The sequence below is a fragment of the Acomys minous genome, assembly GCF_964271855.1.
Source record: "Acomys minous genome assembly, chromosome: 5".
Classification (NCBI taxonomy): domain Eukaryota; kingdom Metazoa; phylum Chordata; class Mammalia; order Rodentia; family Muridae; genus Acomys; species Acomys minous.
In genome coordinates this window covers 56,666,739-56,682,803 of record NC_140494.1, presented here as the reverse complement: position 1 = coordinate 56,682,803, position 16,065 = coordinate 56,666,739, and the positions used below count along the sequence as shown (strand labels likewise).

Genomic DNA, 16,065 nt, shown 5'->3' with positions numbered 1-16,065 from the left:
CACGCTCACACATGTGCACACACACGCGTGTACACACACACACAAACACACACATATGTCTATGGCAGCTGTTCTTCAGCTTGCATCTTCCTTAGAGAGTTAGTCTAATACCAGGGATTTTGAACTATCTGTGTACAGAACTTGGCCTTGAAATTTGAATGAAGATTGGAAAATATTATTTGAGCCTTCTTTAAATATTAGGTTTGTTTGCTATTCTAAGAGATGAGAAAGAGGCTTTCATGTTTTATCTGGCATTTCAGAAATTTCTGCCCACGGGAGATGGAATTTTAAAGAACAGTGTCAGGGAATTGATAATTATTCATGTAACAAAAACTACATGTGACTTTTAATTTATTTTTCTGTAGCTACAAGAGCCAAATACGGATCGACAACTTATCGAAACTTCCCCAGTTCTACAAAAACTTACCGAGTTTGAAGAAGCAATTGGAGTGATCTTCACTCATGTCCGCCTTCTGGCCCGGGCGTTCACACTGAGAACTGTGGGCTTCAACCACCTGACCCTGTGAGTGAAGAGCGCTCATCTGGTCCACTTGACCGTGCAGGGGAGCGGCTTCCAAACGGTCCTGCCCGCCAGAGGAACCGGGAGGGCAGGCACACTGCACCAGTCACGTGGCGAGGCAGACAGCAGCCAGGCAGCTTTTGGTCCCATTACATACATCTTGATGTGTTCATGATGTTTATGAGATCTGAAGGGAGTAAAACCTTTGTTCATTCAGAGACATGCACTAAACAGGTGAAGCTTTGCAGACCATGTGGTCTATTTGTCATTATTTGCCATAATAATATAAAAACAGCCATAGATTAAAAACAAAAACAAAAACAAACAAACAAAAAAAACCTAAGTGTGACCACTCTAGTAAAGCTTTCAGGCAGGCTGTGGCTGGATATGGCTTTCTAACTCTTGCTTTAGACAAATGATTTATTGAGACTATTGAAATTGAAAATAAGAAAAACTCTGCTAGAGATTGAAACCCTGGGTTCAGTCCTCAGCACAGTGGAAAAAGAAAAAAATAAGAACAGTAGCAAAATTTTAGGTGCCAGTGTATATGTGGGGCAACATAACATAAAACGTTTCCCCTTCCTTGATTGGAAAATTCTAAACTCTCTTTAAACTGTAAGAGTAAAGACATAGATTTTGTAAACATTTGTATATTCCAGATAATCTTTGAATAAAGGACATACATGTTTAATAGGTTTAGAAAATTAAGTGCTCTTTCTTACAAGAGTGTTTTCTAATTTTGACTTTATTTTTCAATTGGTATTACTCTGCTTCTGGCCAGGTGCTGTTTACTAATTTAATTTAGTAGCCATTTAATCCTGAAAGCATTCAGTTTTGGGCTGGACACGGGTTGGTGGTTAGAGTAAGTAGTATTGCTCTTTCACAGGACCTGTATACAGGTACATACACACCACATATACCCATGATTTAAATAAAAATTAAATTTAAAAAATTATATTCAGAAATTTTCAACAATTGAGAATGTTCAGGGAATTATATTTAGTTTTATGCTTTAAAAGTAATCTTAAAAATTATGTGGGTTTTTTAAAATCCACAAATACTTACTATTTTATTTACTGTGATATTTCATTTTCAGAGGCCACAACCAGAGGATGGAATTTCTAGGTGACTCCATCATGCAGCTGGTAGCCACAGAGTACTTGTTCATTCATTTCCCAGATCATCATGAAGGACACTTAACGGTGAGTTTGTCTTCAGTTATTCCCTCTCGTAAGTTTGCAGGGTAGTAGGTAAGAAATAGGAGGCCCACATACATACTTGTTTAACTTAACTTAAGGTGACTTATGATATAGTCACTTTTCATATCCCCCAAGAATAAGTAATTACAGATACTCTGCCATATAAATTTTGTGGGTGTGCATGCACACACTATAAAAGTGTGAGTGAGTATAACTCGATGCAGGGTAGGACATGTCAGATACAAAAGTACAGGCTGGTTGCTAGGCGTACACGGTCAGGAAAGATTCTTGTAGCCACAGAGTGCAAGGAAGGCTTCGTGGGTCTGGTGATGGGCAGGATGTCGCCACTGTGAATTTAGTAGGGGGCACTTTGTATGCAGTGTTTCCTTCACACTGAGTCTGGAGAAGCAGTGGTCTCAGGCCTGCGAGTGACCTCTGAGAAGCCCTTGAGAACCATGTATTGGGAAAGCTGGTGCTAATCTATTAGGAAAGCTGCACTGTATGCCCTTCCGTGTGATCCTTATCGTGACGAAGCTAATAGCAATAGTTTCATACTCTTTAAATTGTTATGCATGGTTTTCTGTGACTAGAATTGGATCTTAGTTCTGTAAGTACTTACTGTAAGTATTGGGAACAGAGAGAGCGTGGTGTTAGATGTGAATTCTCAGCAGTATTTCTCATGTCGGTGTTCACTCTCTGTATTGCGCTTCTGTCGTCCGCCATGTGCTGCCGTGTCCTACGGTAAGTGCTCAGGAATCAGCAGTACACCTTTAGCTTTAAGTGAACATGTTGACTGCCGTTTAAAACGAGCTGCTCTTAGAAAGGCAAGGATTTCTTTCTTTAGTTGATCATTGAATTCTTTAGAAAATAGGAACCTTTTGAGTGCCAGTGTCCACATCTCACTGAGGACGACAGCAAATTGTGTATTCGCTCTTCTCCATTAGAGAAGAGACTTTGTAGATGTCAAAAGTACCTGCTTTATCAGCAAAGTTGCCAGAGCATACTAGGTGGCCTGAGGATGCTCAATTCCTGGACTCTGGAAACCAGCTGCTTGAATATGGCACCCTCCTCCTGCTCTTCAGAACTAACTGTGGACTTGGGGTGTTCCGGGATGGGGCCTGTTCTCAGATGTGCTGCCCCTCACTAGCTCCAGCCATGAGTAGACAATAGACTAAGCGCAGGAGGCCTGCCATGAGATGCAGGTGAAGCAAAGCCAGGCCCAGGGCAGTGCTGCAGATTCAGGCCCTGGCTTCTTTCCACTGTTACTTCAGTGCTAGGAGTGTAGTTGGTTTGGTTTTGTTGTTTTGAGATAAGATTTTGTTCTGTACTCCAGGCTGGTTTCAAACTCACGGCAGTCTCCTTGCCTGAGTCTCCCAAATGCGAGCATTATGGGTGAGATCCAGCATACCCTGCTGCAGACACATAGATTTGTACAAAATGAGTTTATAAGCCTTGCTGTCTTAAAGTCAGAGCTTTTACTAGACAGGTGTTAGCAATGATAAAGCTCCGATACATATGGCGGTTTTATGAAGTATCGTTACAGAAACCTTTGGGAGAAAAGAGTAGCAGCAGCAGATCTGTAGGCAAGGCGAAGCTGATCTGTCGTAAGCACGTAATTTAAAGGCTGGTAAACTGTCCTTGAAATGGCTTCTCCATTGGTTTCTATCGCACTGTATTCTGGATTTTTCTGTGCCTCTTTTCTTAACTACTGTAGCTTAGCATCCTTTGCATGTTCAGCTTATTCCTTGCAGCTAATAAATATGTCAGATCTAAGAGGTCACTGCTAGACCACGCCTCCTCCTAATACACTGTCTTCAGACAGTCTACTCCATGTGTTCAGCAGTTCCACCTTATAGGCAGAAAACATGCACCTGATGTCTGCAGGTTCACTTGTGTCCTGAGCTCCAGTTCCAGATGCCATGAATGAACAGAATATTCCTCCACCTTGGTCTTCTTGACATTTTCCTGTGTGTGCACTGATGACAACATCAGCTATCCAGTACTGTGCATCAGAAACCTAGAAGTCATCTTTGCTTCTACCCTTTACTTCTCCTCCCAAGTCCTAACAGCGCTACTCCAGTATTTCTGGGACGTGTCCTTCTGTCACCACGTAATCGCCATCACACACACCAGTCCTGATCACCTGGGTCACTGGAGTGCGCCCTTCATCGCATCGGGGTGTTACAGGAAGATGTGATTGATGAGGAGACCCAATTAGAAGTAGGAACATTCATAGAGTTGTAACAGATGCCCAGCTTAGGGTTCTGGTCGTACAAAGCACAGGAGAGTAGAGCATCCTTCTCAAGAGGAGTAGGCTCCCCAGGCCCTGCAGACTGCCTGCTACTCTTTGAAAAGCTTGCCTTGATATTTTCTGAAGGCACTTTTGTAGTCTGCCTAAGAGATGGACAGTTTAAAGCCAGAATCTTTAGGAGACGCAGATCTCAGGATGGCATGAACTCATTTTTCTTCTATCAGCTTGTACCGTGATCCCATCCATTTTATGTGTTCCTGCCAGAAGAGTCTTTTTCACAACAGCTCTCCTGGGACTATGCCAGTGAGCCATTTATCCGCAACCTGCTAACGCCGAGACTGTCCCCGTTCTCAGTTCTCAGACCTCTTCTCTGCCTTTGACTTCTGCTCCGTAGGTGATCTCATTCTGTCTGTCTTGTGGTTTTGAAGCATCTGTATATTTCCTGACTTATGTCCAAAGCCTTTGCCTCCTTCTCACACTTTAGACACATATCTATAGAATATAATGGCACTCAAGTACCTACATATAAAAACATGCACATCTTTAGTTAGATTTCTAACAGGTACCTCAGGCAAATGTGTCTAAAGCAAAACAGTTTTCACCCTCCGTCCTGGTTGCCACTCAGCATTCTTCATACCAGTAAGGATTATTCCATTATTTCAGTTGTTAAAAGCCTTAGCATCACCTTAACTCATCCTCGTCTCCTATTACACCTCCCCACCGTGCACACCGCCTGTCAGCTCTACTGTCTTAGTTCTTCTGAGTCCCGGCTCCAGCTTCTCCGCTGATGCTGTTGTCTAAAGTGCAGCCATGCTCTCCTGTCACATCTGGCCTTTTCCTCCTCTGCAGTCTGCCTTCAGTACGGTGTGTGGAGGAATTGTTTCCAGTGTTGGAGACTGAACCACAGGGGTTGTACATGGCAGGCAGGCGCTCTTACCTCTGAGCTGCATCACCTAGAGCGATTCTTTGACAGGGCAACCAGTAACAAGCGTCCTCTGCATCAGACCTCTTTCCATCTAAGAAGAAAATGCTGTTTAGTCCCATCGTCTTGACACTGGCCTACCAGAGTGGGGATGCAGCATGCGCTATGATGCTCCTCTCTACGAGGTCCCTGTAGCCACACTCCTATTCTGTATGTACTCGGCAGATAGGCTTTGAATGAATGATCTTCACAGCCCAGATTAATGGTCTTTGCTTCCTCTTTGGACAGTGCCTACAGAACCAGCAGGTCCCTTAGTGGTCCTGCCACCTGTTCAGCCGTGTGTCATGTGCTGTTTCCGCTCTGCACTAGCCTGCTAGGTTCAGGCCTTTCTACCATTGCCTTTGCACATGCAGTTCCTCCGCCTGGAAACCATTCTGCAGCTGATTCTTTATTTTGCTTAGTGTCCTCTAGTGTTTCCTTCACTTGGCAATTCTGACCAGACTTCTGGATGTAGGAGAAACGGCCCTGACCCCTCACTCCACCCGAGGCCAAATTCTGCACTCCTTCTGTTCCACACTTTTTTCAGCTTGCCTACCCCACTAGACCAGACGTTCTGAAAGAGCGTGTTTTGTTTCCTCTTTAGCCCAGTAGTGCCCAGCATGTGTTAGGTTCTCAATACAGACGTGATAAAGAAGTAAGCGAGGGAGAGTTTGCAGAAGGGTGAGTCACGTAGAGGGCAGTGGAGGCGGTTCTGCAGAGAAATGGCCATGTTACTTTATGTGTCAAGTAATGAACAGGAAACTGACTTTGAAATGTTTAAGGATTAAAAATTTTTAAGCGTGCAGATTACTGGAATTGCATTGGAAGGGCAGCAATTGATTCCTTCTTGTAATTACAGGCACAAGATGGCAGTTAATCACGTCTGAGAGCCTTAGCATTGAGCTAGTTGGGGACACACTTGTTTTACAAAGAATCAAGACACAGGGCAAATCTAACCGTGTCTGCTAAGTTTTGCAGGTTGTTGGGGAAAAGTATTACTCTATGAGTGAGTCCTGAAAGGGCCTGCTGGGGAAGGAATGCAGATGATATATATACAGTTGCCATAGCTTAATCAAGTTTGAATTGGAGTGTCTAGGGAAGATGTTCTGTCTATATACTAAGGCTTTTGTTCTTCAGGGTAAGCCTACCTGGAAGGTCAGCGAGAATAGAGTGCCACAAAGAAACCTTTTACTCTGGTCAGAATGACTGTCTTACGGCACTTGCAAATTAGCACCCTTCCTACTTAGCCTTTTGCTCCACTGGTGAGCTAACAGGAGCTGCTCATCCTGTGCCTCCCGTGTGCCAGGCACTGTGTCCGGTGATGGAGTGCAGCTGCTCGTCCCGTGCCTCCCGTGTGCCAGGCACTGTGTCCGGTGGTGGAGTGCAGCTGCTCATCCCGTGCCTCCCGTATGCCAGGCACTGTGTCCGGTGGTGGAGTGCACCTGCTCATCCCGTGCCTCCCATGTGCCAGGCGCTGTGTCCAGTGGTGGAGTGCAGCTGCTCATCCCATGCCTCCCGTGTGCCAGGCACTGTGTCCGGTGGTGGAGTGCAGCTGCTCATCCCATGCCTCCCATGTGCCAGGCGCTGTGTCCAGTGGTGGAGTGCAGCTGCTCGTCCCGTGCCTCCCGTGTGCCAGGCACTGTGTCCAGTGGTGGAGTGCAGCTGCTCGTCCCGTGCCTCCCGTGTGCCAGGCACTGTGTCCAGTGGTGGAGTGCAGCTGCTTGTCCCATGCCTCCCGTATGCCAGGCACTGTGTCCAGTGGTGGAGTGCAGCTGCTTGTCCCGTGCCTCCCGTATGCCAGGCACTGTGTCTGGTGGTGGAGTGCAGCTGCTCGTCCCATGCCTCCCGTGTGCCAGGCTCTGTGTCCGGTGGTGGAGTGCAGCTGCTCGTCCCGTGCCTCCCGTATGCCAGGCACTGTGTCTGGTGGTGGAGTGCAGCTGCTCGTCCCATGCCTCCCGTGTGCCAGGCACTGTGTCCGGTGGTGGAGTGCAGCTGCTCGTCCCGTGCCTCCCGTGTGCCAGGCACTGTGTCCAATGGTGGAGTGCATCCGCACAGTGAACTTGTGGGAGCTGTTTGCTTGATTGTAGAGGAATGATGCAGGATAATAGAAAGAGAACAGAGATTACAAACAAAAAGCTTGAGAAGTGGTGATCTCATCCTGCCCTGCTGCCTCCTGCCAGCTGGAGTATAAATCACCCAGGCTGCCAGGTACCCTACCTAACAGAGCCCCGAGAAGATGGATTCCCCAGCATCCCGACAGGAGTTCTCTATCACTGACATCGTTTGGCTCCTTGTGTCTGACCTGCATTCTGCCGCCTATCATCTGTGTAGCTTTTCTTTAATTGTCATAGAAATGGCGACCATCTAGCTACCACTCTTGGGTAAAAGCCCTGTGTGGCATATCACTGTTAATTTTAATTGTATACTTTGCTTTCACTCCACTGTCCTCTATTAAAGCCCTCAAGATAATAGATCTAAGTGTGCTCGCCTTACACTAGGTGGCCCTCTTGGGCAGCTTATGTCTCATGCTATGGTTTCCTTCTGCGACCTAGGATGACAAGGGAAGTTTAGGGGAAGAATGTCAGTCTCCGTGTTTTAATCCAGGAAATCCTATTCTTATGGAAATTTAAGTTTAAAGTAAGTGTGGGAGACTTCTGCTGAGATTGTGGGAACATTCGGAAATATTACAACCAGAGTCTGAGCTTTGGAGTGTTTACTGGCCCTCGGCATCGCACCAGAGAGCAACAGTCCCTTTGACAGCTTTATAAAGGTCTTAGCTGAACTCGTCTTCACTGTTTCTGATTTGCAATTAAACTTCAGCGAGGGCTGGAAAGGTTATTAGAGACAGGTAACGATTTGGTAAAGGGGAGAAGTTTGAAGGCAGCAAGGAAATGGATATCGAGAAGATTTCGTATTAAAGTAGAACCTAGAGGGATTCCAAAGCTTTCTAGACTCCTTTTCCTGTTATTGAGGAGCATGCAAACCTTACCTGCTGCTGCCGCCGCCACTGTAGACAGCGCCTCTGTGGAAATAGTAATTTCAGTGTCAACATCTTGCCTTGCCCCTTCCCCATTGGGGATTCCATATCGTCTGCTGGGACATTGACACTTCTTCCATCTTCTGGTGGCCTTGGTCTCCCTCACTTGGTTCTGATTTTCTTTCTAGTTCCCCCTATGGTCACCTTGCTGTGTTGTGGTCTCTACTTTTGCCACTATGTTTAATTTTCCTAGAAAATCCCCTCCAGCCATTTTCCCATTAACTAACTCAGTCTTTTTCAGTTCCAATTTTATGTTCAACAGAATCCACACGAACTTTTTCAAAAGGCAAGCATCCCAAGTTCAGAGTTCAAAATTCTGATTCCTTGGTGTTTGGGAGAAATGTGGGCACTAGTATCTGAGGAGAAGCGTCTTAGGCCTTAGGACTGAAGTTGGCTAGAACACTCTGGAGAGGGGTTACCCAGGTCAGCACCTCTGGAAAGCATGAGGGAGGGGGCAGCTGGGTGCTGTGCCTACTTCTCCATCAGCCTGGTGATGCTTGTGGTTGAGCAAGGTGTGGCTTTCTAAGGAGCAGGTACACTGTGAAGCACTGCTTCCTGCTGCCTGCTAACCCAGAACCTCGCAGGCCTTGCTTCTTGTGCCCATCCTCACTGGACCCATGGTTTGCCAAATAGTAGATTTACTAAGGTTGAATTCAGCTGGGGACAGAGATGGAAACTGTCCCTTGGATGAACCCCCATTTGGGCTTTCATGCTTGGATAGAGACTTGTTGCAGGACATTTGAACCCATTGTGCACCCCGAGATGATACTTGTTTACCTTGGTTGGTTTCATGTTCCAGATGTAAGTGGACGGCAACAATAAAGGTTAATGACTGCTTTCCTTTTCCTTGCCGACTTTTGGGTTATACTCTGGCAAGAACTTAGCAGACCTCACTTTTACCTACTTCACTGCTTTAAGATCTGCCAGGGCTTATCTTAAAGCAAAGCTGAGAGTATTCCTGGTTCCTTCTCTGTCAGGCAGCATTGTTACATAGCGCTGAAGCTGGGTCCGTGACACTGGAAGGTGGCAGCTGGGCACGGCAGCCAGCAGCATGTCATCACTGCTGTGTGCTCTTGTTTGCTTACATTGTGCCCATTGGTCCCGGGGAAGAGCGTTTACACAGCCCGTGGCGTTTCCCTCCTTCCGCAAAGTGGATTCTATCTGTTCAACATAACCATACTCCCAAATAAGCTTCTTATCCTGCAGGCTGATGGAGACGCAGGCGCAGCACCCAGCTGCCCCTCCCCATGCTCATCCTGCTTCAACCTGAAATCCAAACCACAGAAAGAGAATCACCTCCAGCTCATGTGTTCTGTAAATTGCTGTGGTGGGTTTTCTGTCGTTTGTATCGCATGTCACACTTGGCCTTTTAGATTTTAGGCTTCTTTGTGCATTTTAATTTTTATCTTTTTATTGGTATATGTTGGTTGTACAAAATAACATATATATACTTAAAGAACTAGTGTACTAAAGAAAAGCTGTAGTTAAGGAGGAGTTAGAAAGAAAATGGAACAGAGACAGGCAAAGAGTTACAGGCTGAAATTCAGTAGCAGGTGAGGCTTATGAAGATCAAGTTGTATCTCTGCTTCATGAATCATTGTCAGACAAATTAAGAACATATCGTTCCTTATTTATCCATTGTCAAGGATTCAATATCAAGCATTGAGAATAAATCTTGATTTTCATAAGCTTTGTTGACACTGTGGAGCCATAGAGTATAAAACTTGTATCTAATAAACACAGTGCACTGTGGAACAGTGGTGGGTGTGATGCTAGCAGGACTCACAGTGGCTTCTCTTGATCCTTGCTCAGGACACAGCAATTTGTGTATGCTTCTGGTAAGAAAACATAGATTTTGGTACATTAGTCCCTTGAGTCTTAGGGATCGGGCATAATAATGTCATTTGTTAAAAGTTCAGTGAATTCCCATCTTGTTGTCTGCCTCTTTCCCCTAGTCTCCTTTGCCTTCTCTCTTCTAGTGTGTGTCAAGTGCTTAAATTGGGCTTGTTGTGTGGACACTTGGGATAGATCAGAACAATTTTTAGGCAGTATCTAACATTACTATGGAATAGTCCTTGGAGGGCTAATAATGGTCTCAAATTCTTAGCAGACATTTCTGTTTTGAATTCCTGAGGTTAAAATATATAAATAAATTTGAAATTTGGGGCTGGAGCAATGCTCAGTGGTTTAAAGAGCTTGCTGCTCTTCTAGGGGATCTAAGTTCTGTTCCTAACAGCTGTGTGGGGAGGCGTACAGCTGCTCTCTCCGGGGATTCCAGCATCCTCTGGCCTCTATAGGCGTCTGTATACTTGTGGTGCACATATATGCATATACTACATACACACAGAATATAAATAAAAATTAAATCTTTAAAGTTATATTCAAAATTGGTTAAAGATGAAGGGTCTGAGTATGAAAAGAAAGAGATGCAGGGTACATAATATGTCTTTAATAACGGTATAAATAAATAGGTCTTTCAATAATATTAAAACGTCTTTTCCCTAAGTCATGTAGTATTAAAATTAGGATCTGTGTCATGAAGCATGATGCTTCTCGTAGACAACCATAAACACAGGCTTGCTTGGTAGGTGTGCCTGCTGTAATCATTGGTGAAGGCTGGTTATTTCACAATATGGGAAATTTGTTTGGAGTAGTAAAAAAAGGGTAAGGTTTCCAAATTCTATCAAATTATACACAAAAGGTATATTTTATTGAATGTAAATCATATTTAAGTAAAAATTTTTTTTAAATGCTTCCTGATTTGGTAGCTTTGAGCTCGTTAGTGGTCATATCTTAGTCAGATTGCTGTGCACCCCTCTCTCCAAATCCTGCTCACTGCTACTAAATAAGTAATTGGGTATTTAAATCAAGATAGTAATTGGGTTAAATCCAGGTAGTATCTCAGGGTGAGTCATTACGAGACAATAGGAGCATTTGAAGTATGTCATTGTCACCCAAGGGCAGAGGACTTAGACCTTCAGGACAAACTGTCAGGGTGGCTAGCTAGGTTTAACAGGGGAGCAAGAGAGACCAGAACTGAAGAGGTGTCTAACTGTGCCCCAATCCGTTCTTACCAGCTGTTACGAAGTTCTTTAGTGAATAACAGAACTCAAGCCAAGGTAGCAGAAGAGCTGGGCATGCAAGAGTATGCCATCACCAACGACAAAACCAAGAGACCCGTGGCCCTAAGAACCAAGACTCTGGCGGACCTGTTGGAATGTGAGTCCTGCCCACAGTGGGAAGCTGAACTTTCAGGGGCAAGGTTTAAATTAAACTGAATAGAGCTTATTCTTCTCATGACGATGATGATGTTCTGGCTAAAGAACTTCTTTTCTCTTTTTCTAGGTCTTTCAAACAGTGTTTTGTATAGCCCAGGCTAGCCTCTGTATAGTCAAAGATAGCCTTGACCTCCTGGGGTCCTCCTGTTCCTTTCTCCTAAGTGCTGGTGTTGCAGGCGTGGGTGACCACATCTGTCTAAGAAACTTCTTGTTTTTACTTTTTATTTATTTATTTATTTTTGCTTTTCACTAAGACATGTGAGTGATACGTTTGTTGGTTTGGTGTACATTCAGGGGTGGCTGCCTGTCCTACACTCCTGGCTCTCAGCCATCAAGTCTCTTTGTAGGAAACAGGAACACAATGAAGAGTAGTAGTTATTGAAAATCACCATAGCGTTCTGGGTTTGCTGGTTTGTTTGTTTTTTGCTATCCAGCAAAGGGGCACAGAAGGAAGGATAATTTATTCTCTAGACACCAAAATCATCACCTATTGTTCTGAATCAGACAAAACTGTAAACAGATACCATCTTTTTCATTTTCTGATAAAGTCTGGAAGCATTACAAATAATTCCATTATAGCTAGTTAAGGGATTATATACATAACTTTATTATTTCTAATATTACTTCAAAAGATCTAGACTATTCTCTGGGCTTTCTAGCTTTTTATGTTATAGTATTTTTCAGAATTGGAATTATATAAAATATAAAGTACACTGTATAGACTAGCTTATTTACAAAGTATAAAGGCAGTCTAACCAAGACATCTAAAGGGATGCAAAAGTCAGTTCTGATTGGTGTCACTGACCTTTTTATTTTAGCTCAATAAATGGTGCTTCCAGTCTGCTTGGGTAAAATTCGTTTAAATGAACTCATTTGAACATTTTTTAGAATTGTCACTTATTAATTTAGTTACATAGATTATGCTGCTGTTACTGAGTTTTTCCTTAACTTGGACAGATAAAAAATTTTTACTTTTCTCATTTTTCTGTTTATGAAATTTAACATGGAGCTGGTCACATGAGTGGTCTTGAGATTGGTGTTGGGAGTGGCAGGTCCAAAGATGTGCTTATTCTATCATTGTCTGTGACCTGCAGCTCGTGTTTGATTTTATTGGTGTTAACTTGGTTATACTCCCAGATACCATCTGTAGTATAATACAATATTTGGCATACTTTTAGACTAATGAGTCTCAACCTAGGAATTGAACCATCCTTTCATAGGGGTGGCCTAAGACCATTGGAAAACACAGATATTTATATTATGATTCTTAATAGTAGCAAAATAACAGTTATGAAGTAGCAATGAAATAATTTTATGGTTGGGACTCACCATAACATAAGGAACTGTAGTAAAGGGTCGCGCGTCAGGGAGGTTGAGAGCCACTGCTTTAGACTATTCACTTAGCCGTCAGCTAAGTGCAGATCTGCATCTGTGTTCTGTGATTTTGTGTCTTATCACATGTCTATGTTGGTGCTTCTGGTATTAGTGATAAAGGGTTGATTTTTAATTGAAGGAAAAACAAATAATTATGCCTAAAAAAAGAGTGTTTAGAAGTTGAAAACCTTGTGAAAAAGCTTAGCCCTTAGGGCTGGGGAGATGGCTCAGCTGTTAAGAGCGTTTACAGCACACATACATACATGCAATGAAGCATCAAGATTAAGAAAAACGAAGAACCTTCCATTGTTGCTGTTTCTGGTAACTAACAGTGAATTGCATGTTTCCTATCTGTTTTGCAGCATTTATTGCAGCACTGTACATCGACAAGGACCTGGAATATGTTCATACTTTCATGAATGTCTGCTTCTTTCCACGGCTGAAGGTAAGCGCTAACGTTTACGTCACTGTGTGCTTTGTTTCCGGCGGCTCTGAAACACACTACTCAATGCTTTGGGGATTCCCACAGGAGTTCATTTTGAATCAGGATTGGAATGACCCCAAATCCCAACTGCAGCAGTGCTGCCTGACACTGAGGACAGAGGGGAAAGAGCCGGACATCCCCTTATACAAGTAAGTGCTTGCAGTCTGCCAGCCATTCAGGGCAGGGTGTGTCCTCAGTCAGTACTTAAGTGGGAAACTCAGAGGGTGAGGATAACAGGAGACCTGATGCTAAGCCTGAAGCACGCCGCCCTAGCTTTAAGTGGGCGCATCTTGATTATCTCTGCTTTCTCCTATACATACATTTCTCTGACAGGAGGGTATACTAAGATTGTAAGACCGAGGGTATAGCAATTCAGGTGCTGTGCTTGCTTTTTTCATAAAGCTATATTCATTTATATATGTACATATGCTTTGCCTGCATGTGTGTATTTGCATCACACGAGTGCTTGGCGCCTCTAGAGGTCAGAAAAGAACATCAGCTCTGCTGGAACTGGAGTTATAGAAGGTGTGAGCTGCGTGCGGGTGCTGGGGATATAACTGGGACCCTCCACAAGAGCAGCATGAGCTCTTAACCCCGCCCCCCAACTTATCTCTCGAGCCCCCAGATGAAGTGATTCTCTTGTACAGGTTTCTGTTGTCTGATTTCCCAGAGGGTGATAGACTGTGTTGTTTGTAGCAATATTTGAGTGCCACTCTGTACTTTCCCTTGAGCCTCTGCTGGCCTCTGACTGTTAGCTGAAAGAGTGTTTCCCAAGCCTGGTCAAAATGGAACAAATGTTTAGTGCTGCTACTTGGTTACTCAAGTCCTCGCTTTTCCTGGAATTTGAATCAAAAGTTGCCCTCAACTTGTGAATGTAGCCAGCAGACATTCAGAAGGAATGTGCGTGAGTCACTGTGTCACTTGACACCAGTATTCATAAAAGCAGATTTGACTCTGGATTGAGAAGGGGGCTAAATGGGATTTGCAAAGTAAAGAATCATCCGAGTACATGGCTGCCTCCCAAGGTGCACCGATACACGATTTTAGGAAGCTTAAAAATCCATTTTCACTGGGCTGGAGAAATCCTCAGCAGTTAAGGACACTTGCTGCTCTTGCAGAGGGACCCAAGTTGAGTTCCCAGCACCCACACTGGGCATGCCCCAGCTAGAGAGGTAAACATGTGCAGGTACTGTCCAGGGCCAGAGGAACAGGGAGAGCCAGCCTAAAAATGAGGCAGACTAAAGTCTCATGCAGTAGGCAACGCTATTCAGCGCAGCGGACAGTTTATACTCGAGGGTTAAGAAGAACCACACGAGTAAGGCGCTCATTCACCAGGACAGGCTGCAGGTGCTGACGCGCTTTCCCCCATGGAGGCACTTGACTAGCAGCAGCTGAGGTCAGCTCCCTCCTCCTCCCCGCTGCACCTGGGAGGAGCGCGGAGCACATTTCCAAGAACAAGTCTGTGTTTTGAAGCTGAGGCCAAAAGACTCTTTGCCTTATTTTCTTGGAGTTTTCTTACAAGTGCTCAAAATTCTTACATGACTCCATTCTTGGACCGTGTTCCAACACACCCACATGCACATACATATGTATTTTTCACTAAATTAAAAAGAGCCTAGTAGTTTCAATACTGTTTACTCCCTGCCTTTGGGAACACAGGGTTCTAAGCACACCCATTTGTGCAGGTGTGCTCCTTCTGAAAGCTCCTCCTTTTGGACTTCTTAAACTTTAAAATAACTAAAGTCACAACAGTTAATAAGCATTTGTGCTGCCAGCAAAACAGGCCAGAAGACTAGTCACCCCATGGCAAGAAGCTGTCAGTGTAAAACAGTTTTTCTTTATTGGAGGAAAGTCCTAAATATTTAGAAATAGCATATTAAGCTGTCTGATAAACATAATGAGCTGTGTGATGTGAACAAATAACAGAATTTCCCCTTCAAAGGGCAAAGGGTCAGTGATAAAGGTGGTGTGTGTCTTATAACACAGGCTTTAGCAAGTACCACCTTAAGCCACAGTGGGCACTCCTTGAATATGCAAACACAAAGGAATTGCTGTGCTCTCTGTCCATAAATCCTCCCACAAAAGTCCGTGGTGACGTTGTTCATTGTTATCAAGATGGTAGCTTGCTTTACATAGTTTTCATGATCACTGTTCATTCCATCTTCATTCTTGGCTACTTTTAATTTCCCTTTTTCATGAGTTATCAGTTTTTTGTTTGTTTGTTTTGTTTTTTCTGTTTGAAATCTTTTCATTACATCCAGAGTACCTGGAGCTGTGTTTTTTAGTGGCTGTTATATACTCGCCATTATAGCATATCTCTAAAATGATCACAGATGTTTCAGAAATTAAATATGTTTGCTGATCTCTTAGGTAAAATACTAAACATTAGAAAGAATCCATAAAGGGTGTGAAACCACTCAGGTGTGTCTTGAGGTGTTATTATCCATTTATTGCTGTGAGCTGTGATAAGCATTGTAAAATAACCAACTAAAGCCCGCAGTTCTTCATAATGAAAGTTTGTTAATTATGTGATACTCAAATATCCACCCTGAGCCCTCAGACACTGATCCTATCTGAGAAAAATGTAAAACCGCAATGCAGATTAAAAAAAAAAGTTACTGTTTCAAAGCTCTAAATATTGTTAGGTTAGCAAATCAAAAATTGAACTACTACCTTTTTCCGTATTGTTACTTTTATTTCTATTTTATATGCTTTTACTTATTTCTATTCTATATACTTTTATACTATTTCTAGGCAATAAGAATGAGGTTTTTTTTCTTTGCTACTTTGTTAGTTATATTACAGCACACTACCTGAGCATTGTATCATAATTAATGTTCTTTTGTTTCAGGACTCTGCAGACAGTGGGGCCATCCCATGCTAGAACTTACACTGTGGCTGTTTATTTTAAGGGAGAAAGGATAGGCTGCGGGAAAGGACCAAGGTATGCAAAGAGCACCA

At 43.6% G+C, this 16,065-nt stretch overlaps 1 protein-coding gene across 6 annotated transcripts in view; it reads left to right on the top strand.

Moving 5' to 3' along the window:
* Window positions 1-16,065, top strand: part of DROSHA (drosha ribonuclease III) — a 107,136-nt gene that overhangs the window by 85,594 nt on the left and 5,477 nt on the right. For all 6 annotated transcript variants that reach the window (XM_084781097.1, XM_084781098.1, XM_084781096.1 and 3 more), the window contains 6 exons: window positions 366-523; window positions 1,617-1,722; window positions 11,046-11,187; window positions 12,983-13,065; window positions 13,150-13,253; window positions 15,956-16,048. In XM_084781097.1, coding sequence (XP_084637223.1) covers window positions 366-523; window positions 1,617-1,722; window positions 11,046-11,187; window positions 12,983-13,065; window positions 13,150-13,253; window positions 15,956-16,048 — 686 coding nt within the window. The remainder of the gene's footprint in view (window positions 1-365; window positions 524-1,616; window positions 1,723-11,045; window positions 11,188-12,982; window positions 13,066-13,149; window positions 13,254-15,955; window positions 16,049-16,065) is intronic.